Source organism: Typopeltis vanoorti, chromosome 23 (genome assembly GCF_054136105.1).
Source record: "Typopeltis vanoorti isolate ZY-2024b chromosome 23, IOZ_Tvanoo_1.0, whole genome shotgun sequence".
In the NCBI taxonomy this organism is placed as follows: Eukaryota; Metazoa; Arthropoda; class Arachnida; order Uropygi; family Thelyphonidae; genus Typopeltis; species Typopeltis vanoorti.
This window is the reverse complement of record NC_143571.1, coordinates 10,651,558-10,676,679: the sequence shown is the minus strand read 5'-3', so window position 1 is coordinate 10,676,679 and position 25,122 is coordinate 10,651,558. Positions and strand designations below refer to the sequence as shown.

The window sequence follows — 25,122 nt, the reverse complement described above, 5'->3', positions numbered from 1 at the left end:
TTCCTGTGATGTAGTAAGTTTTGTTGATCTGGAAAAGCATACAAACAAGATGACAAAAGATTTTCAAAATACTACGATTATATGTGATAAATGGGAAAACTATACAGAGCATAGTCTATATATTCAAGTTGTAAATCAGCAGTTAGAATTGAAGACGTTACAGGAAGATGATTTGATGTAAAATCAGGTATATGACAAAGGTGCATGCTATTTCCACTCTTATTCATCATCTATATGGATTGTGTTTTGAAAGAAAGTAGAATGAAACTTGATGTCTGAATTAGGAATATCAACCTACCTCTGTTTTATGCAGATATGATATTCTCCTATATAAATCCAGTGCAAATCTCCAGATTCTTTAACTAAACTGAATAACAACTGTAATAAATTGGATATGAAAATTGGCAAAAAAAAAACAAAATAAAACTCTGATATGAGAGTTCTGAGGAAAATTAGGATAGTAAAAAACAGATCGCATTGATGGAAGAATGATATTAAAAATGAATATATTAGAAGAAATGTGACGTTGTCATTCAGGAATGTGTGAGCACAAGCTAATCTAAAGCGGCGTGATCACTTAAACAGAATAGAAGAGGAAAAGTTCATATAACAGATGTTTGATGCCAAAATGATTATTATTATTACATGACACCTCTAGGGAGTAACCAAAGACTCATTGAGGGAGGGCTCTACAACTCTGTCTCCATCACTCAATCCACCAACTACACCAATGCCATCTACCGCCAACCACCATTAGTATATTCATAGACAATCGCAAATATCCATGTCGGCAGGATTCGAATCAGCAGCCTTCTGGCTGGAAAGTGGATTTGCTAACCACTCGGCCAACCAGGTTAGATGATGAGAAAAAATCCCATAGGAAGACCAAGATCCAGGTGGATTGATTTAGTCAAGACATGTCCTAGAAGGCAAATATAAGATATGACATTATGGGAGTATTGACAAGTGATGAAGTAATTTAAAGGAAATTTTTTTATAGGAGATTAGTGATAATAAATTTAATAATGTAGTATGGTTATAGTACCATTTTACCCACTCAAGGGTACATATCAGGAAATTTATTATGGTAATCTCTTTCTCTCTAATTTGTATATTAAACTCATTATTGTGTTCTCTGAAGGTTAAATTTTATCCTTTTTCCTATCCAGGTGTCTACAAAATTTCTTGCTCATGAGGTCTCATATTTTGAGCAAACAGATTTGTGCAAGTACATTTAAAAGAACACAAAAAAAAAAAAAAAAAAAAAAAAAAAAACTTGAATATGTTATTATGACTGATCCCAGGTAGAATAATATAATATTTTGTGGATATGTTAATGTTTAATAATTTTTAGTAAGATGGTAAACTTCAATTTGGGAAGCTTAATGGATACAAAGGAAGTATGTGTTATTAAATATTTTATACACTTCTTCTTTGATGATGATTTGAAAATATACCTGATAAAAACATACCAGGTATGTTCCCCCCCCCCCCCTTTAACTTAGTATATTGTATCTGCATGCTTTTGGTAAGCATTTTCAATTATGATTATCAAAAGCATTAATTAAAAAGGCATTGCTAAAATGCTAAAAGAAATTCACTGATGATTTTTTTTTTTGACATTACAATTACTATTGTTGATCATGTGCATATCAGAGTACTGGTAATGACATTACTCATTCAAAGTTTAAATTTTTTTAAAAAAGGTTTAACAAAGAGCAGAACATTGGAAACTGTATGCTGAATATATGAAATAAGTGATGGGGCATCATTGCTATTATTAATCAAAAATTATTTATCATTGTGACTTTTCTTATATTTTTGTTAGCTGAAAATTATATGCTATTGGAATTGTTGTTGGCAAGGGGCTTTTTGAACATACAACTGCTTTGTCCCATTGTTATTTCTGAGATAACTGCAAACATTGAAACTCGTATACCATTTGGTTTTGTTCTTATCTCTATATTTCTGTAATATCTATATTTTTTTTTTTTTTTTTTTTTGTTAATCCCATCCATGAAAGGTTAGAAAACCTATAGCATATATTGAGTACTGTGAATTGACTTAGAATTAGATAATATTCTTCGAGAACCAAATATGAGTGAATTTTTTCAAGTTATTTCCAAAAAAAAAAATCCATTCCATTTAGCAGGATGAATGGGCTCACACTGGGCAGTGAAAACTATCTATTGCCTCAAGACATTATTTATCTGTGGGATTCAAACATACATACTCTAGGTGAATAGCCCGTTATTTTGCATTACTGAATTATTCTTATTGGTTTTTATGTTAATTTTGTGATTTAGAAGATTCTAGTTTGTGTGTGTGTGTGTGTGTGTGTGTGTGTGTGTGTGTGTGTGTGTGTGTGTGTGTGTGTGTGTGTGTGTGTGTGTGTTTCCTTCTTTGCATGACAGTTTGTTGACTTAATTTATCATTATGGTATTTCTTTTAGCTCTACATACTTGATGCCAAAGTCATGTCTTTAACATAATGTAACAGCCTCCATTACTGGAATCTGATTGGAGAGAGCAGAGTTAACATTCATGATCATTCTAATGGTCTTATTCCCCCCCCCCTCAAATATTGGAATAATCATGACAGTGCATTCACTTAAAGGATCAGTTATAAAGCAAGAGATCATTAAGTGTTTGGAGAATGAATACAAATATCTGGTATTTCCAGAAGGAAGGTGATCACAGAATTTTCTGGGAATCATTAGGGATAGCAAATGCCTCAATTTCTGTCTACTAGATCAATGAAAGTCAAAAAAAAAGCCAGTTGGAGTTTAATGTTGACATCTTTGTATGACAGTTATTGAGTAAATTTGGCTTGATTGTATTTCTTTTATCTTAAAGCAAAAGGAAACAATAGTTATATTAGGAATGTTGGATTAGAGAAAGTCGAGGTTTAAAAAATAAACTCAGAAAGTTCAAAATGATTAGGAGAGTGATACAAGATAGCAAATGAATTTTAATAGTGAAATAAAGATATGTTTAACATACAAAAATTTAGGTTGCTTATCCTCTTGACATGGAATATCACAATAAACTCATGAAATAATGCCAACTTTGAGATATAAAGAATCGGAGATCTTTAGTGAGATTTGAGTTTCTGGGAAATCAGTGAAGTTAGAACTGATTGAGACCATATGCATTTGCAAAGTGCCTTCCAGTGGTTTTGTGAAGCCAACATTTTTTTTTTCTGCATTTGATTTGTTTCTTGTTTGGGATAAGCTGAAAGGAGGAATATAGAATACAGGGAAACCACGCTTCATCATCATCAAATTCCTGCCATTAATTAATCCATCGATTAATGTGCACTAAGCAAAATCGCGTTAAGCAAATACAATAAGCAGTAGGAATAATTATAATTCATCCATCAGTTAGCTTAAATTTGGAGAAAAAAAATTACAGTATAAGCTAAATTAGAGTATAAGCTATATTAAAATCATCAACATTAATAAAAACTCAATTGCTTAAATTTTTATTTAATGTCTAAACATTTGATTGAGCTACTTGTTTACAAAAAAAAAATTAAGTAAAGATGTTTGAATAGTGCTTGATGAAATTTGTGATAGCTGGCAATCGCTTTATCAAGATTTCAATGGACTTCGAAGCTTCATTCAATATCAGGATCAGCATCAAACAGAATTTCCTTAGCATGCTCAATATGCTTGTGAACGAGCTCAAGTTCTTTTGCATTAGCTTCTTAGTCGTAACATTCTCTTCTTATTTGCGCTCCTTATCTTCTTCATATGCATGCTGTTCTTCTAGTTGAAGGAGATCATTCTCTCTCAACTGTTCTGAATGGGAATCTAAGTTTATCACATCTTCATTATCTAGTTCATTAAATCCAAGTTCTTTTCCAATTGTGCTGATTTCTTCAATAATGTTAGATCTTGAATTTTGCACACGATAAACTAACATAGGCCTTCTGCATTGCCTTCTAATAAAAGCATAAGACGATCTTTAGATACTTCGAATCCTGCTTGAGATGCTTCAGTTTTAGCTAGGAAAGTTTTTGTTGCCATATGCTTCCAAAAAGAGACCAGTTTCGTCAAGTTGAATATTTGACGATTGTCATAATCACCCTCCTGAATTATCCTTTGCAATTCTTCAGGAAACTTGGCCACAGAATTTTTATCGGTGTAATGTAAAATTTGGCATAACTTAAAAAAAAAAAAATCGCATTAACTGATTACTCACTCACTTAAAGTGGGAAATGTATCATTTCACTCAATCATGCTAACTGATTATCGCACATATCGAATTCGTTAACGCAAATTCAAAATGTGCAATAATCGAGGTTTTCCTGTATATAATGATGAATTCTTTTCTATGCTACATGCATTGATAAAATTTCTCCAGTTAATGAATTCAAGCATTATTATTGTATGGGCACCTCCATGGAGTCTGAAAACTCATCGCATGAGACCCAAGCTATCCACACAACATCTATCATAATCCTTCCTTGAATCAATTAACAGAAAACTGATTCTAGCAACCCGTTCCATTCATTCACTGCTCTCTCCAAGTGAAAAATCTAGTCCTCCCACCCCTTGCTAACCACAGTTCCAGGTATGACCCCTTGTTCTGCACCCTCAAGCCAAATGGTGAAACATTTCCCTTGCATCAATCCTATAAAACCAGTTAAGTAATTGAAATGTTTCTATCATATCTTCTCATTTTCGCCTATCAGCCAACTTCTAGAACCTGCAATCCCTCGGTCTATCTTCACAGGGAGCATTCCACGGATCATGCACCATCTTGATCATCCACCTCTGGATCCTCTCCACAACTTCCTCATCACCAAGCAATCAAGGCGACTAGATCTGAGCACAGTAATCGAAATGTGGACATGTCATGCCTTATAAAGAGGAATAATAACTTCCTTATCTCTACTTGTTAGCATGTTCTTCAATAACCAAGTAATCCTATGAGCTACCTTGGCAGCTTTAGCAGTATGCCCTCTAAACATCAACCCTCTATCTATTACCATATCCAAATTCATAGCTTCATCTATTGGTGTAAAGTTTCATCAATGTAGTACATAGCTTGTAATCTATAATCATCATCATCATCAAATTCCTGCCATGTACCCTCAAGGGGTGTACAGGATATGATAGTACTACATGAAAAATTTACATCATTACTAACTTCCTATCTACAATTTTCCTCCAAATCAGTCTGTTACTTGTCAAGACTCCAACATTATCAGATCTTATATTTCTATCGTCTAAGGCACTTTGTACCGCATCAATCCACCTATATCTTGGTCTTCCTCTGGGTCGTTTTGCTGCCAACCTGGCAGAGAACACTTGTTTTGCTAATCTTTCCTCGCCCATTCCGTTTAAGTGACCATACCACCTGAGATTAGCTCTGCTAACGCATTCCTGGATGCTGACAATGTCAAGTTCTTTCCTAATATCCTCATTTTTAATATGATATTGCCATTAATGCCATCTGTTCATGCCTATAATCTTTCTCAGGACTTTCATATCTGCCGTCTCTAGTCTTTGGTCAAGTGTTTTACTTCTGACCCAGCTCTCAGATCCATAAGTTAAAACTGGTTTGAACACTGTCTTGTATACACTAATTTAGTGTTCAGACTAATTTCTCTCTTATTCCATATGAATTTATTCAATTGACTTTCCACCATACCAGCTTTGCTGATTCTGTTGTCTATTTCTATATTTAATTTACCATCTTCAGTAAAAATCCTGCCTAAGTAGCTGAAATGTTTTACTTGTTCCACAGGTTCTCCATTCACAACACAGTTGACATTTTCAATGATTCTGCCTATTTTCATTGTCTTTGTCTTTTTATTGCAGACCTTCATACCATATCTATTACAACAGCTATTCAATTTAGTCAGAGAATCTTGCAGACTTGTGGCGGATTTATTTAGAAGTATAACATCATCCACATAAAGCAAAGAGCTGCCATTAACATCTCCAATTTTGATATCATGTTTAATACCACTTTCCTTCATAATGTGATCCATATAGATAATGAATAACAGAGGGGACAAGGTACATCCTTGTCTCACACCAGATTTAACATTAAACCATCTTCCTGTACTTCCTTCAATTCTAACTGCTGACTTACAACTCAAATAAAGACTAAGTATTGCTTGATATAATGCCCCATTGACACCATATAACTGCAGCGTATTGAATAGCTTCTCTCTTGGCACCTTGTCATATGCCTTTTCCAAATCGACAAAACTTAAATACACATCTTTGTTATATTCCCATGCTTTCTCAACTATTTGTCGTAAAGTGAAGATCTGATCCTGACAGCCTCTGTTTGGCCTGAATCCAGCTTGTTCTTCCCCAAGCTTTTCTTACACGATTCTTCTCAACCGTTTCTCAAGTATACTTGCATAGATCTTGCCAGGAACACTCAGCAGGGAAATACCTCTGTAATTCTCGCATTCAGTTTTATTTCCCTTTTTATATATTGGTACTATGAGAGCTGTACTCCAATCATCGGGAATTCGTCCCTCTGTCCAGGCTTTCTGAACTATGCATCGTCAACATAGCGTAGCCAGAGGCTAGGTTTGAGAGTGGCTGTGTTGATAGCTAATTTTTCCAGATGTTCTATGTAGAAGTTGGCTAAGGGGGGAGAAAGAGGTGAACCCATAGCTGTCCCATCTCACTGTTTGTATATTTTCCCTTTCCATGTAAAATAACCTGCCTGTACTGTGAATTTAAATAGCTGGTATATATCTGGGGGAATATATATGGAATATATTTAAATAGCTGGTATATATATGGTGCTCCAAAAATACACAAACAAGGTACACCTTTACGTCCTATTGTAGATAGTATAAACAGTCCTACATATAAACTAGCCAAACATTTAGCAAAATTACTAACCATTTACACACACAATTCTCCCTCTTTTGTTAAAAATTCTACCCACCTGAAAAGTATTTTAGAAAACCACACCTTAAATAGTTCAGACCTAATGGTGAGTTTTGATATCACCTCATTATTCACTAATGTACCACTGATTGAAACACTTAACTTACTAAATTCACAATTTCCCCCAGATATATACCAGCTATTTAAATTCACAGTACAGGCAGGTTATTTTACATGGAAAGGGAAAATATACAAATGGTTAGATGGGACAGCTGTGGGTTCACCTCTTTCTCCCCCCTTAGCCAACTTCTACATAGAACATCTGGAAAAATTAGCTATCAACACAGCCACTCTCAAACCTAGCCTCTGGCTACGCTATGTTGACGATGTGTTTGCCATTTGGCCACATGGCCCAGACACATTGAATACATTTTTAGTGCATCCAAATAGCCAGCATCCAAAAATCCACTTTACAATGGAACTAGAAGCCAATGACTGCCTGCCTTTCTTGGACACACTGATCACACGTCTTCCAGAAGGTTCCTTATCATTTTCTGTTTACAGAAAACCCACACATACAGGGAGATACTTATACAAACAATCACACCACCACCCTTCTCAACAATATGGTATCTTAAAAACACTAACCCATAGAGCTAGAGCAATCTGTTCCAATGACATTGCTCTCACTGCTGAACTTTCTCACCTACGTCAAACCTTCTTAAACAATGGTTATAATCCCCGTAAAATAGATAACATACTAAATGCTACCCATAAATCCCCTCTACCTACCACAGAAGACTACAACAAAACAATCACCATCCCATACATTAAAGGCACATCTGAAAAGATATCTAGGGTGCTTAACAAACACCAATTACTTGCAGTATTTAAACCTTATAAAAAATTAGCAACTCTCATCCATTTACCGAAGGACAAATGCACTCCTTTATCACATCCTGGTGTCTATGAAGTGCCCTGTTCTTGCCATCAACCCTACTACGGACAGACAGGAAGAAATGTGGACATCCGCCTCAGTGAACACAAAAAATATATCCGACACTTTCGCTATGGTAAGTCGGGTCTGGCAGACCATGCTTTGGATACCCCTACACACAGGATCAATTGGAAAGAAACAAAAGTAATGCCCAGAAGCTTCTACAAGTTAGAGAGGTTGTTCCTGGAATCAACGGAAGCCTTGAAACATACCCCAAACCTTAACAAGTATGGCTGTATAAATCTACCAAAGATTTGGGAGACAGTCATCCTAAGACCAAATTAATATTTATTACTTTTATTTTTTATCATTTGGACTACTATTTCAAAACTTTGATTTTTTTTTTTTTTTTTTTTTTTTTTAACCTAGATGGCGCCATATTAGGACTTTAGTCTTGTGTTGCACGCTGCAATCACTTATACTGTCCCCACTGTTACACCGGATTGTGGTTGTCTTGCCTTTGTAACAAACTTTGTGTTGTGTGCTCTGAAGATGCTGGATATATTACCAGCGAAATATTAGCTTTTAAGTTAATAAATAGTTATTTTCTTAACCATCTGTGTTCTTTTTATACCATGAAACCTATCATAACTTTTCCTTTTTCGTTGTGTCAGTAGCTTTCCTCTAGAGCCTCAAAAAATTCCTTCTTCTACCTTAGTAGAACCTTCTGTGGGACCATAGGCACAAATAAGTCTCATTTACCAGTTTCCCATTCTGATATTTGCCGAAAGCACTCTACTTGACACTGCCTGCCATTCAAGAAGATGAGCCTCATATTTTGTGTTGAATACTATGGCTACTCCTTCTTTTCCTTGATTGTCATTGCCTGAATATAACATTTTGTATTTATTGCTCAGAAAGATCTCACCAGTTTTGGTCTTTTTTGTTTCAGTCACCCCTATTATGTCGATCTCTTACTTATCTAATTCTTCAGCTAGCTCCATTTCTTTGCCATTCAGGCTTCTTACGTTGCTAGTACCGATCTTTAACTCTGGTAATGTTGAGTTGGGGTTTGTTTTCAGATTTGTTCCAGTAGCTGACTTTTCGCTGTTCTCCCTTGGTTCCCTGGCGAAAACAACGGGGGCCTTGTTTAACCGGGCGACGCCCCATCCAGCATGAAATTTTGTCATGTTGCACCATCATTTTTTTATATTTTGGTTTAACCAATAAGAATACAATTTGGTCGGCTAAATCCCAAATTGCCAGCCCATCCTCGTTCGTTCAGTATCCAAGTAGATACCCAACAGGGTGCGCCACGAGAAGGTGAGGATTGGACTTTAGGTCAGAAGCCGTGGTCGGTTCTCCGCATTCGTTTAAAGGCTATGTGGAGGTTTTCTCTCAGTTATACAGCTTTGACCCTTAAGCACCCCCGCTTGTAATCTATTTATACCAAAATACATAACTTTACATTCTCCACATTAAACTGACAACCATTATCTTTTGTCATACTAACAGCTTATTTAAATCATCCTACAAGCTCTCCACATCACCTTGATTAATTATTACTCTACCCAATCTTCATGAGTTCCCCTAATACAAGTGTACACACACACACACATACTACTACCATAGTCAACTCTCACTATAGCAGATGCATAGGAGACCACAGACAGGAGCAGTTTGGTATAGTGGATGATGTACAATCGTTCACTATAATTGTACAATTTCTTTTATCTTCCTCCCCTCTAGGCATGTTTAGTAGAATAACAGCACTGAAGTTATTTGTTACAGTTCTGATCTTCCTGAATTGTTACTCAGATATGGTCCAGTAAGGCAAAACCCTATTTATGCATTTGAACACCTTAGGAGGGTGCTTAAATACCTAACCTCTACCATTGAATAAATATTGGACATATCTGAACAGCATATACCATTGGTAAAGAAAACTGTGACTTTGCTCTGCATCCAGACATGGGCTGCAGAAACATGGTTTTGTCTACTTCAGTCTCCAGTAAGAAAAGTAGATTATGAAATTACCCTACAACCTGGTAGTGTGTAGTATAGTCATATCTTGACCCCATTACATATGTTAAGTTTGCTTCTGAAGATTGTCTCCTTCAGCATGATGATTTATTGCCTAATGACTTTGGAATATATCCAGAGTTACTAAGGCCACCATCATGACAGTTGTTAAAGCTCTACACTTTCCCTTGACAATCTGAAGAATATCTACAGTTCCCTTTTGCTGCTAGTGTTGAAGGAATGTATTCCCGATGACTACTAGCATAGAACCATCAGTAATTTAATTATTACTAAATTATGTAAATAATACACGACTTTATTGTTATACTTTGGAAATTTGTTAATTTTATAAATATAATATTCTGGAATGCTATTTTTTCTCAGGTTGGAACTTTGCGTTATATGGCTCCAGAAGTATTAGAAGGAGCAGTTAACCTTCGGGATTGTGAATCATCTCTGAAGCAGATTGATGTGTATGCTCTTGGTCTTGTTCTATGGGAAATTGCTACGCGCTGTGTTGACTTGTTTCAAGGTTTGTTTTATTGCATATTTTTCCAATCATTTTATATAGTACATATATTTTTTTAATGAGTATGTTTATATCATATGCTTACTTTAAAATAAAATATGAGACATTTGCTAGTTTTATTTTTTGAAACGACTTTAAGAAAACAGAGCAGTAATACAGTTGTAGTGACACTATGTGATTTATGGATTTCAGTGTGAAAATGTTATTTAACATGTACTCATCACCAGGGCATGACAAATCATTTCATACTTCCAGTTTTCCATTTGTGGGCATGTGACAAATCATTATATGGGCTTTGTAGAGAAGTCATAGCTATTCAGAAGGGATAAGATTCGTTTCTTTAAGGTTATATAAGTAGCTAATAATTAAGAGAATTTCAATAAGTTGTTATGTTTAAATTTCTAAGAGGTATAGGTAATCATATTTCATCCTGCATTAATCAGCTACGAACCATTGGCATATGACTGGCAAGTCTAAGGAAAAGAATATGCATGAATATAAATAGATTTGTTACAATAAGTAGATATCCAGTTTATTGTTATATTATTATTGATGGTGCAATAAATTAGTATGATAGGGAAACAAACTACATATCATCCTGTAAACTTTAGTTGTACATGTACACATATATGAAGAGCTTCACTTAAAAATGGAGTGGATTTCTGAATAAATAGCACAATCAATAAATCTCCTGACATGACTGCACAGGTACATGCAAAACAAAGTAAAAGTTTTACCGTAGTTAGGACACAGTAAATACCTTAAAACCTATTTCAAAATAATAAGAGGAATGTTTTTCTAAGAATTTTTATGACCTCACTTCTTTTCCCTCTGTTCTTTAGCCTCAAGGGGTAAAAAAAAAACTTCAGTTTTTTTGGAGTGTCCAAGAAATCCAAGAAAAGCTTGGCTAACCCTAAAAAGATAAGAAATCTTATTTTGTTTTTGTAAATCACATGAAGTAAAAAGGGGAAATAAGGAATTGTAATGCTTTATGTAAAATCTTCATTTTTAAACCTGGTGATATATCCAGAGGACTTTATTTGAGACTGAAATATATGAGAGAGGGGTGCTTAAGGGTTGATGCTGTATAACTGGGAGGAGACCTCCATGTAGCCTTTTAAGGAATATGGAAAACTGATGAGGGCTTCTGACCTAATTTCCAGTCCTCACTTTCTCATAGTGCACCCTGTTAGATATCTACCTGGATACTGAAAGAATGAGGATCGGCTGACAATTTGGGATCTTAGCCAACCAAATTTAAGCAATATTGGCTTAAGCCATAATGCAAAATGATGGTACAACATGACAGAATGTAACGATGCACCGTCATTTGCCCAGTTAAACAAGGCTTTCTGTTACTTTCATCAAGAACTAGGGTGAACAGTGCAAAGTCAGCTTCTGAAACAAATCTTGGTACACATCCTAACTCAACATCAACAGAGTTTGACATTGGTACTATCAATATAAGAAGCATTAATGGAAAGGAAACCAGCAGAAGAATTGGATAAGTATACCAAATCAACATAATAGTTGTGACTAAAACAAAGAAGATAATTCTGATTCCATTCTGATATTTGTGCAAATTAGCACAAATATCAGAATGGGGAACTGGACAATAAGACTTATTTTTGCCTACAGTCTCACAGAAGGTTCTACTAAGGAAGAAATGAAGGAATTTTTTGAAACATTACAAAAGGCAGCTGACACAATCATCATCATTCTTTCAGGGATTTAGGCCCAGTGGCCTGTTCCAGTCTCTTCTTTTCCTTGGTCATCCCTGACTTCTTTATCCTCCAACTGGGTGGTATTGGAGTATTTTTTGGGGGTAGTCTTGAACTCCCAAATGGATTGAACATATTCTTTCAATATGTTCAATCCACTTCTTTCAGTATTTATATGCTTTGTCCAATACTGAATCAATTTTTAGTTCTTTACATATTTCTCTGCCTCTTCTTTTGTCCCAGAGAGTATAGCCTGCTGTCCTTCACAGAAATTTCATTTCTCGAGTTTCTATTATTTTTTCTTCTGCAGTTTTTATGGTCCATAATTCACTTTTTACAGTAGAGAAGGTCTTTCAAAAACTTTATAAACTCTTATTCTTGTATGCTTTTGAACTTGGTTATGTTTGAAAATATTATTCATCATCCCTAGTATCTTTCAAAACTTTGAAATTCTGATATCAGTGTTCACTTCTTTTGTATATGATACGGCACATTAAAGGTATCTGAAGCAGATAATTTGTTTTAAAATTTTCTTTTCAATCATGATTTTATTTCTGACTGTAGGATGATCCTTTAAAAGGGATGATTTTTATTTTGTCTGATAGTTACATTCCAAATTTTTTAGCAGTTATGCTTAAGGGATATATTGATCTCTGGAGTTCATCTTCACTTCCTGATATGATTATTTGGTCATCTGCGAACAAAAGGTTATTAAGTATAGTTCCATGATCCAGTTTAAATGTTGGTTTTCTATTTTCCTTCCATTTCTTTACTAATTCATCTATATAGATATTTAATAACAGTGGGGATATTGGGCATCCCTGATGGATCCATCTGTTTATTGATTTCCATTCTGTAATTTTTTTTTTGATAATTCTTACAGCTATTTGGTTGTTCTGATACATGTTAGTTATTGCAGAAAGTAGCTGATTTGGAATGTTTAGATTCTTGAGTATGGTCCGCAGTTTGTTCCTTAAGACTCCGTCAAAGGCTTTCTAGTAGTCTACAAATGCTATGTGTGTGTTTCTTTGTTGTATTCATAATGTTTTTCCATTAAGATTTTTAATGTAAAACCTGGTCAATGCACAATTGTCCTTTTCGAAAGACATTTTGTTCTTCGCAGAGTTTATCTTCGACATATGATTTAAGTTTTGAAGTTAATATCCATGCATATAGCTTATAACCAGTATTTAAAAGACTTACTCATCTGTATCGCCTTTTTATATATTGGGATGATAATTGCCTTATTCCAACTTTCTGGGATTTTTCCTTGCTGCTAGATATTGTTAAATAATTTTAAAAGTTGTTTGATGAATAGGATAGCTGCATATTTTATGAGTTCTATAGTTATTCCACCTTCTCAGTGGATTTTCCTAATTTGCTTTGCTGTATTGCTTGTTGGATTTCTTTTAATGTTATTTCTTCCATTGTATAGTTAGTAGTAAACATTATGTCAGTTTTAGATTTTGTTACTATCTTGCCATAAGTTTTTGAAGAAGTTCAGCCAGGTTTTCTCTTTGATTATTTAAAGTTTCACTTTTTTTTTCACCTTCTTATTCATATTCCATAAAATTTTGTGTGCATTTGGTCTCTTCACTGTAAGATCACTTTCCAATTCTCCTATGAAGTTATTCCGTGTTTCTCTATTCTTTTTTCAATGTGCTTTTATTGCTATTGCTCTTTTGTGTTTATAATTAATTTTTGCCTCTAGTAATTTTGTGTTTATCCATTGTTTATATACTTCTTTCTTATCTTTCATTATTACCTCAATGTTTTCATCCCAGTCTCCTATTCCCTTTCTCCTCTTCCATTTACTTTTTGTTCTGAGGCATTCTGTTTCTGCATAAATGCAGAAACAGATTATTCTTTGCAAATAAAGGTTGAACCCTAAAAGATTCTTGGAGATTCCTCTTAGCACTGATTTGGTTAATTTTAAACCATTTTGGGAATATTTTTAATTTTCCTTATAAGAGATAATGATCAGATTCTATTTCTGCACTTCTAAATACCAGGTGATATAGAATCGTGTTAGCTGTTTTCCTATTAGCTATTATATAGTCTATTATACTTTTTAGGTTTCTTGTTTCCCAAGTGAATTTATGGCAATCTTTCTGTTTGAAAAAATTGTTAGTAATTTTTAAGTTATTATATGCAGAAAAATCCCTAAGGCTGTATCCATTTTTATTGCATGTTGTTTCACCATTTGTTCCTATATTTGTATCTAGTAGAATGTTCCCTACTCTGGCATTAAAATCTCCCATTATTAAGAGATAAACATTTGTGTTTATTTTGTCTTTTATTTTTTGTAAATCTGAATAAAAGGCATTGCTGCCTTTCCTCTTTTCCTTCCTCTGAGGCATAGACACCAACAATAGTCAGGACAGCTGACAATGAAAAAGGAAAAGTTGATTTTTATTGGAGATCTTAACAGCAGAGTAGGAAATGATTACCAAGTGAATATAGAAATGTTTTGGGAAAATTTGTAGAACAGAGGAAAGCTAATAATATCTGCTAGATTTTTGCTCAGGACATGGACTAGATATTACAAACACCATGTTCCAACATAAAAATATGCACTTCACATGGAGAGAAGGTGCAAGGAATAAGAAAAGTCTATGTTATAAGAATAAGAAAGAGAATAAGAATAAACAAGGAATAAGAAAAGTCTATGTTAAAAGACTATGTTATTATTGACAGTGATGTTTCCCACTAGTTCAGGACACAAGAGTATGCAGAGGATTTGAAATTGAGTAGGATAAAATTAAATTTCATATTATTATTATTATTATCCAGGCCTCCATGGAGTCAAAAGACTCATCATGGGAGGTCGTTTTTAGGAAATACAAAGTCTATCATACCACTCCTTTAACCCATTAACCATCCCCACTCCAGCCACTCTCTCAGGCAATCATTCCAAGGTTCAACCACCCTCCACGCAAAGAAACTACTCCTCACCCTCTTGTACACAGCCTCCTTTTGTAACTTCCAGGGATGGCCCCTTGTCATCGCTCCTTCCCGCCGTTCCACCAAGTGAACGAACTCTTCAATGTCTACCCTGTAACTGCCTCTCAACAGTTTAAAAGTCTCGATCATATCACCTCTCCTCCTTCTATCCACCAAACTCTGCAGTCCACATTCCCTTAGTCGATCCTCATAACTCATATTGTACAGTCCTGAAACCATCTTTGTTATCTGCCTCTGTACCCTTTCCACAGTCAATTTATCCCCTTTAAATCCTGGGGACCAAATCTGAGAACAATAGTCTAAGTGTGGTCTGATCAGGGCCTTATACAAAGGAATGATAACTCTTTTATCTCTGCAGGTCAGCGTCCTTCTCAGTATTGCAGCAATCCTCTGAGTTACCCTCACCACCTTTGCAATATGCTCCCTGAATTTCAGTTTTCTATACTGAAAAGAAGTGTGTGTGAGAAAGTTTTAAAATGAATCAAAAGTTGAGAAATTTTCAGAGGTGAACTGTAGATGCAAATACACAAACATCATTCAATAAAAAATTGAAGGAGTTTGAAAACAAGGACCAAACCTAGGAGATTCAGTGGCAAACCCTGAAGAAGATATCAATTCAGCCAGAGAAGAATGGGGTGAGGTTATCTGCAAGATAGAAAAATCAGAACACCATGATGGACTCAGGAAATTAAAGAGGCAGTCAAGGAAAAGAAGAAAGCCTATTGAAAGGTTCTGGCAAGTAGATCCACTTGTGTTCTTAAAGAATATATAGAAAATGTAAGAAAGTGTAGCATAGTGTAAAACTAGCTAAATAAAAGTCATGCAAAGACTGGAAGAACATAGATAATAAATATCAAGAAAGATAGCAAAATATTTTGAAGGTTATATAAAAAGCTTAGCAATGGAGAAAAGATTGTTGTAATAGGAATCAGAGATGATAAAGTTAACATCAAAACTGAAGATAAAGATATTCTAGGTACCTTTAGTAATTACTTTGAAAGATTGCTAAATGAAACAAGCAGTGTGAGCATGGTGTTAGAAAACACTCAACAGGAATGCAGTCAGGAATATAATATTAATACTTGAAATAGAAAAAGCCATCAAAAACATGAAATGTGGAAATGCAGCTGAAGTAGATATTTGACCAGAAATTCTCAAATATGGTGGTATAAAAGTTTTACGGCTATACTGCATAATTCAAAAGGCCTGGTCAGAGGGTTGAATTCCTGATGATTGTAGTAGTATTCTCATAATACCCATCTATAAAAGTGGAAATAAAATTGAATATAGGAATTACAGAAGTATTCTCATACTTCAGTGTTCCTAGCAAAATTTATGCAAATATAATCGAGAAATTGCTAAGAAAAATTGCAGAAGGGAAGCTTAGTGAACAAGCTGGATTCATGTGAAATAGAAGCTGTCAGGATCAAATTTGTTACAGCTGTTATTCAATTTAATTAGTGAATCCTGTAGACTTGCACTAGATGTGTTTAGAATACAGCATCATCTGCATAAAGCAAAGAGCTATGTTTGTCATATCCAATTATAATATCAGGCCTAATACACTTTATTTCATAATATGATCCCCCTGATTTTACATCAAATCCTCTTCCTCTGTTTCCTTCAATTCTAGCTACTGACTGACAACTTAAATATAGACTATCCATTGCTCTGTATAATATTCTATTTACCCCATACAACAGTAGTATTTTGAGAATCTTTTCTCTAGGCACCTTGTCGTATACCTCTTCCAGATCTATCAAACTAAAGCACAGATCCTTGTCATATTCCCACGATTTCTCAACTATTTGTCTTAAAGTGAAAATCTGATCTTGACTACCTATATTTGGCCTGAACCAGCTTATTCTTTGCCAAGTTTCTCTCCATAATCTTTCTCAACCTCTTTTCAAGTATGCTTTCATAAATATTACCCAGAACACTTAGTAAAGAAATTCCTCCGTAATTCTTACATTCAGTTTTATTCCCTTTTTTTATAGATGGGTACTATGAGAGCTCTATTCCAATCATCGAGAATTCAACCTTCTTACCAGGCCCTCTGAATTACACAGTGTAGCCACTGCAGAACTTTTATACCTCCATATTTAAGCATTTATGGTCATATATCATCTGCTCCAGCTGCCTTTCCCCATTTCAAGTTTTTAATGGCTTTTTCTACCACAAGAATTGATATGTAATTCTCATTGCATTTCTATTGAAAATGTTCTAGTACATTTCAGTCACTGCTTGGTACATTTAACAGTCTTTCAAAGTAATTACTCCAGACATCTCAGATATCCTTCCTTATCTTCAGTTTTTCATGTCACCTTTATCATATTTGATTCCTTTTACACTACTCTTTCTTCTTTTTAGGCTTCTTCAATAGCCTCCAGAACATTTTGCCACCTTCCTGATATTTATTTTCATACTCTAACCAAAGTCTTCTTACATTTTTCTCTGTATTATTTTAGGGCACCTGCTGACTTACTTGCTAGGAAATTTTGGTATGCATTCTTTTTTTTTTTCCAAGTCTGCTTCTTAACTTCTTGTGTCCATTATGGTGTTCTTATTTTTCTATCCTTGCAGACAACTTCACCACATATCTCCCTAGCTGAATCAATGTCTTCTTCAGAGTTTACTACTGAAACTCCAAGGTTTGGTTCTCATTTCCAGTTTTTTTTTTCCTTTTTTTTTCTTCAATAATTTTTGTATAGTTAAGTCTACAATTTACCTGTAAAAGATGCTCAACTTTAATTATTTTTAAAAATTTTTTTACATATTGTTCTTTTGAATGTGATGTCCATTTTTATCTTGCTTAGTACTAAGTAATGGTCACTTCCAATTTCAAATACTCTGTACACTCGTATTCTGAACCAGCATGATGATATCACTCAACAGTGACATAGTCAATGAGGCTTTTCTTATTTCTTGTGTCTTCTTTTCATGTGACCTTGTGCACATCTTTATGCTGAAATGTGGTATTAATATTTTTTTTTTATATATATTATCCCATTGGTATTGTTACACCATATCATAGAGGTCAAATTCGTGTATTTTATACAGCATCTTTTCTAGGTTGTTATAAAGTTCACATTTAGAACTATTCATACAATTTAGTAAGTGCATTGGTGATGCTTCCTTGATGTTACAGATTTTGCAGATGGGGAAGACTTTTATGCCATTGTTAAATTTGATTGGTCTTGTGTGACCGATCTTGAGGCGAGAGATTTCGGTAGTGGCACAGCGATTAAACTTGGAGTTGATGGTAGCTTCTGGTTTTTCTGCTGAATACCAGTGGTGAGTCATGTCCTAGAGAATCATTCTTTTTATGTTTTCTTTTTGAGTAGTTTTAAAAAGATCAAAATCTGTGGTATCACTTCATGCTGCAGCCATTTTTGCTATTTCATCTGTAGTTTCATCATCATCAAATTCCTGCCATGTACCCTTAAGGGGTGTACAGGATATGATAGTACTACATGAAAAATTTACATCATTACTAACTTCCTATCTACAATTTTCCTCCAAATCAGTCTGTTACTTGTCAAGACTCCAACATTACCAGATCTTATATTTTTATCGTCTAAGGCACTTTGTACCGTATCAATCCACCTATATCTTGGTCTTCCTCTGGGTCGTTTTACTGCCAACCTGGCAGAGAACACTTGTTTTGCTAATCTTTCCTCACCCATTCTGTTTAAGTGACCATACCACCTGAGATTAGCCCTGCTAGTGGATTCCTGGATGCCGACAATGTAAAGTTCTTTCCTATTATTCTCATTTTTAATATGATATTGCCATTGATGCCATCTGCTCATGCCTCTAATCTTTCTCAGGACTCTCATATCTGTGGTCTCTAGTCTTTGGTCAAGTGTTATACTTCTGACCCAGCTCTCAGATCCACAAGTTAAAACTGGTTTGAACATTGTCTTGTATACAGCTAATTTAGTGTTCTAACTAATTTCTGTCTTATTCCATATGAATTTATTCAATTGACTTCCTACCATACCAGCTTTGTTGATTCTGTTGTCTATTTCCATATTTAATTTACCATCTTCACAAAAAATCATGCCTAAGTAGCTGAAATGATTTACTTGTCCCACAGGTTCTCCATTCACAACACAGTTGACATTTTCAATGATTCTGCCTATTTTCATTGTCTTTGTCTTTTTATTGCTGACCTTCATACCATATCTATTACAACAGCTATTCAATTTAGTCAGAGAATCTTGCAGACTTGTGGCAGATTTATTTAGAAGTATAACATCATCCACATAAAGCAAAGAGCTGCCATTAACATCTCCAATTTTGATATCATGTTTAATACCACTTTCCTTCATAATGTGATCCATATAGATAATGAATAACAGTGGGGATAATGTACATCCTTGTCTCACACCAGTTTTAACATTAAACCATCTTCCTGTACTTCCTTCAATTCTAACTGCTGACTTACAACTCAAATAAAGACTAAGTATTGCTTGATATAATGCCCCATTGACACCATATAACTGTAGCGTATTGAATAGCTTCACTCTTGGCACCTTATCATATGCCTTTTCCACATTCACAAAACTCAAATAGAGATCTTTGTTATATTCCCATGATTTCTCCACTATTTGTCGTAAAGTGAAGATCCGATCCTGACAGCCTCTATTTGACCTGAATCCAGCTTGTTCTTCACCAAGCTTTTCTTACACAATTCTTCTCAACTGTTTCTCAAGTATACTTGCATATATCTTACCAGGAACACTCAATAGGGATATAACTCTGTAATTCTCACATAGTTTTATTTCCCTTTTTATATATGGATACTATGAGAGCTCTACTCCAATCATCTGGAATTCGTCCTTCTGTCCAGGCATTCTGAACTATGCAGTGCAGCCACTGTAAGACTCTTATACCACCATACTTCAGCATTTCTGGTCGAATATCATCTACTCCTGCTGCTTTTCCACATTTCAAGCCTTTGATGGCTTTTTCTACTTCAAGTATGGATATGTATTCCTGACTGCATGTCTGGTCAGTGTTTTTTACCACTGTGCTGTCATCACTGCTTGTTTCATTTAGCAGTTTTTCAAAGTAATTACTCCATACTTCATGGATATCTTTTTCTCCCGCTTTCATGTCACCTTTATCATCTCTAACTCCTTTTACAGCACTCTTTCCTCCATTCCTAAGCTTCTTCAACAACCTCCAGAATATTTTGCCACCTTCTTGATATTTATTTTCTATATTCTTGCCAAAGTCCTCTCATGACTTTTGTTTAGCTAGTTTTACACACTGTTTCGCTTTCTTACATTTGTCTCTGTATTCTCTAAGAGCACAAGCTGATTTATTTGCCAGCAACCTTTGATATGCTTTCTTCTTTTCCTTCACTGCCTCTTTAACTTCCTGTGTCCACCATGGAGTTCTAATTTTTTTATCCTTGCAGACAACTTCACCACATGCCTCTCTAGCTGAATCAATCAGGGTTTTCTTCAAAGCTTGCCACTGAATCTCCAAGGTTTGGTTCCTGTTCTCAAACTCTTTCATTTTTCCTTCAATAATCTTTGTGTATTTTAGTCTACAGTTCACACCTGAGAGCTGCTCAACTTTTATTCGCTTTAAAACTTTTTTACATGTCATTCTTTTCAATATGAAATTCAATTTTATCCTGCTCAAGACTAAATAGCGATCACTTCCAATTTCAAATCCTCTGTACACTCTTGTGTCCTGCACCAGGAAGAAAACATCATTATCAACAATAACATAGTCAATGAGACTTTTCTTATTCCTTGCCTCTTCTCCCCATGTGAATTTGTGCACATTTTTATGTTGGAACATGGTGTTAATAATAACCAGTCCATGTCCTGAGCAGAAATCCAACAGGTATTTGCCATTATTATTAGCTTTGCTCTTTTCTCCAAATTTTTCCAAAACGTTTTTGTATGTCTGACAATCACTTCCTACTTTGCTATCTAAATCTCCAACAATGGCCAACTTTTCCTTTTTCATTGTATCAGTAGCTTTCCTCTAGAGCCTCAAAAAATTCCTTCTTCTACCTTAGTAGAACCTTCTGTGGGACCATAGGCACAAATAAGTCTCATTTACCAGTTTCCCATTCTGATATTTGCCGAAAGCACTCTACTTGACACTGCCTGCCATTCAAGAAGATGAGCCTCATATTTTGTGTTGAATACTATGGCTACTCCTTCTTTTCCTTGATTGTCATTGCCTGAATATAACATTTTGTATTTATTGCTCAGAAAGATCTCACCAGTTTTGGTCTTTTTTGTTTCAGTCACCCCTATTATGTCGATCTGGTACTTATCTAATTCCTCAGCTAGCTCCATTTCTTTGCCATTCAGGCTTCTTAAGTTGATAGTACCGATCTTTAACTCTGGTGGTGAGTTGGGGTTTGTTTTCAGATTTGTTCCAGTAGCTGACTTTTCGCTGTTCGCCCTGTTTAACCGGGCGACGCCCCAGCCGGCATGAAATTTTGTCATGGTGTACCATCATTTTTTTTTATTTTGGTTTAACCAATAAGAATACAATTTGGTCGGCAAAATCGCAAATTGCCAGCCCATCCTCGTTCGTTCAGTATCAAAGTAGATACCCAACAGGGTGCACCACGAGACGGTGAGGATTGGACATTAAGCCAGAAGCCCTGGTCAGTTCTCTGCATTCCTTTAACACGTTCATTGGTAATCACGCGATATCGCGTGATGCGGGTTCTCGCCCGCCGGCCGATCGCGTGGCCGTCGCCATCAAGTAAAAAAAATTTGGCAACCACACGAAATTTCAATTTTCAGCTTGGCAATGAACGTGTTAAAGGCTATGTGGAGGTCTCTTCTCAATTTTACAGCTTTGACCCCTAAGCACCCCCCCCTGTAGTTTTATTTCCCTTTAATTTTTAGAATTTCATTTTGTGTTTTTTGCTGTCTCTAAGTATTTCTAGATGTCTAGTGTAACAGTTTTTAATAGCTTGAAGAGCTGCTATGGAATCTGTGAAAAATATAAATTCCATTGGGTTTTGTTTATCTAAATGTTGTATTGCTGTGCTAATGGCTATTAATTCTGTATGCTATGAGTTGCATCCTATACTGTTGGTTGTTTTTAGTTCTATATTGTGAGAGCCATAGATGAGTACGCCACTCCCAGAATTGCCATTTGGATTTTTGAAAGAGCTAATGATCTCAAGATTTCAGAGTTTTCTAGGCTTTTTTTTCCTCATGTTTCCCTATTTCAAAATTGATAACTACATTTTTCTTGTCTTGATTTGGAGGAAATGCTAGGTAGATGGCTATTTTATTTGGACAATCCAAGGGAATTTTATTTTCCATGATTTCGTGCATTGTTGATTTTTTTCTTTATTCTGTTTGTTCATTGCCACTTTTTAAAAAGTTCACTTGTATGATGTGCAAGGTTGGCTCATTTTTCTACAAATTTAATAAGATTTTTTTGCCACCTAATTTGAAAAGGAACAAGGTTGGATTCAAATTATGCTATTTTTCCAGGAGTTGTATTCTTTAGTCCACATATGATTCTAGCTGCATTTTTCTGAATTTTTATAAGCTTGTCTAAACTGGTTTGTGATGTTTGCATTCAGATGGACATAACATATTCCATTATGGTTCGGATAATAGAGCTGTATGTGAATTTTAAGGTTTTAGCATTAGCTCCCCACTCTTTACCTGAGATACTTTTCATGATATTTAGTCTTCTTTTTGCTCTGATTGCAACATTGTTGATATGTTTATTGAAGCTTAGTGATGGATCCAGAGTAACTTCAAGGTATTTTGGGTTTTCATTAAATATAATGAGTTGACTGTTTAGCATAATCTTTGGTCTCCACTTTGTGAGGTGGTTATTAATGGTAAACACACAAATTTCTGATTTAGTGGGGATTAATTTTGATTTTTTGGTTTTCACAGTATGTAGATAAACTCTGAATGGCTTTGTTTAGGCGACCTTCTTCTGTTTCTAAGTTGTTGTGAGCTGAGAATAGGACCAAATCATCAGCAAGCATTGCTATCTTTGTTTCTTTATTTATATTTTTATCTAAGTCGTTTAAGTAGATGGAAAAAAAGGAGTGGGCTCAAAATGCTGCCTTGGGGAGTCCATGTCTTATTTTCACTTTCTTGGAAAAGGTAATATTTATTCTAACTGGAATTGTTCTATTTCTTAGAAAGTTATAAATCCAGTTTAGAACTTTCCCTTCTATTCCAATGTGACAAAGTTTACAAAAGAGTTTCTGCCTCCACACTTTGTCAAAGGCATTGCTAAAATCTATAAAAGCTGCAATGGTGGATTTGGTAGGCTTAGTCTGGAAGTTATCTTGAATTGACTGAGTTAAGTAGAAAAGTTGATCATTTGTTAAGTGATTTCTTCTAAAGGCAGCCCGAAAATGTGGTAGTATACTATTTTTGTTTAGATAGTAATTCAAATGTTGGAGTATCATTTTTTCCATCAATTTGCCTGGAATTGATGTCAGTGAAATTGGTCAATAACTTCCTGGTTGGTGACAGTCAGACTTTGCCCTCTAGGAGGGCAATGTCTGACTGGCACCTCCTTGTGGTGCCCTCTGGATACGCTAACGACAGCAGCATTTCTTTTTTCCCCATCATGGAGACAAATTTCAGTGACTATAACTATGCTACCGCTTAGTTATAGTCACTGAAAGTTGCATCGGCTGCCCACGCTGGGGTGGGCAGCTGATGCAACTCTTGGTTTGGAAATGATGTCAGAGTTGAGAAATGAGCAAATCATTCCACTCATTATAAGAAATATAAATATCATCCAATGTAATTTAAATGGTATCGTTACTCCAGCATGCAAAGAAAAACTAAATGAACTATTACTACTAGCTGACAAACATGATGCTGATATTATCTGAATCCAGGAAACCAAACTTCGACAAACCAGCAGATTAAACATTAAAAACTATGATATCATATGACAAGTTAGGCCTACTGACCAAAATGGAGGAGGGCTTCTGACATTAATCCGAAACTTGTCATATAAAGTTGTTGAACTAGACATAGTAGTAGAAGGAACTGAAATACAAGGAATCCAAATACTGGAACCAAGTAAAAGGCCATTAAACATTTTCAGTTGTTATCATCCTTCTAACAAACCTGGACCAAATCTTTCCAGCCTATCCCATCTCATTGAAGAAAACTTCATTATCTTAGGAGACATGAATAGCAAACACCTGTTATGGGGTTCTGAGGAAATAAACACAAGAGGAGAAAACCTGAGTAATTTCTTAGATGAAACAGGACTAAACTCTCAACAGTGAAGAACCCACCTATCTGTCTCATTTTTATGGTACAAAAGATGCTCTAGATATTACTGCGGTGTCTCCAGATCTTCACAACAAAGTTGTTTGGTCTGTTTTGGAACCAGTAGGAAGCGACCATATCCCAATATTAATCAATCTGAATCCCAGAATGACTAGACCTACCCAAAAAAGAAAATATCATTGGAACTTCTAGAAGGCAAATTGGGAGAAGTATAAGTATGAAGTAAGCAAAATGCTGAAAGATCACACATACCATGATGATTTAGACAAAGACTAAATCATCATGGTTGAAATAATTTGGAAGAATACTATCCTAAATGCAGCAAAGAAAAGTATCCCAAAGGGCTACAGGAGAAAAGTTATTTCAAACTACACAAAGGTTCACCAGGAACTTGCCAATAAAATAACTAAACAAAATGAATTATTTAACATCTTAAAAATTGGAAACTCTCCAGATACCAGGATCAAGTACAACAAGATAAATGCTGTAATTAAACAAAAATACAATATATTACAAAGAACTAGGTGGCAAGAATTTTGCAACAACTTAAATCTAAACACTTCAGATACTAAATTTTGGAAACTGACTGCTAATTTACAAAGAGACCTACCAAAGGCAAATGAGATTAACACGTTAAAATATCCAGATCGAAATATCAAAATGGAACAAAGGAGATCGCATTTTCAAAATATATTTTCATTGTCAAAATATAAGCAAACTAGAGATAAATATTAGGAAAGACCATCAAATATCAAAACAGGCTCGACAGCAGAAAAACACTGCAAATTCCCCAAAATGAT

At 35.1% G+C, this 25,122-nt stretch overlaps 1 protein-coding gene across 1 annotated transcript in view; it reads left to right on the top strand.

Annotated features, from left to right (window-relative positions):
• wit (kinase protein wishful thinking) overlaps positions 1-25,122 on the top strand; it is a 226,228-nt gene that overhangs the window by 155,504 nt on the left and 45,602 nt on the right. The window contains exon 7 of the mRNA XM_090412820.1: positions 10,212-10,359. Within this exon, the coding sequence (XP_090268946.1) occupies positions 10,212-10,359 (148 nt within the window). The remainder of the gene's footprint in view (positions 1-10,211; positions 10,360-25,122) is intronic.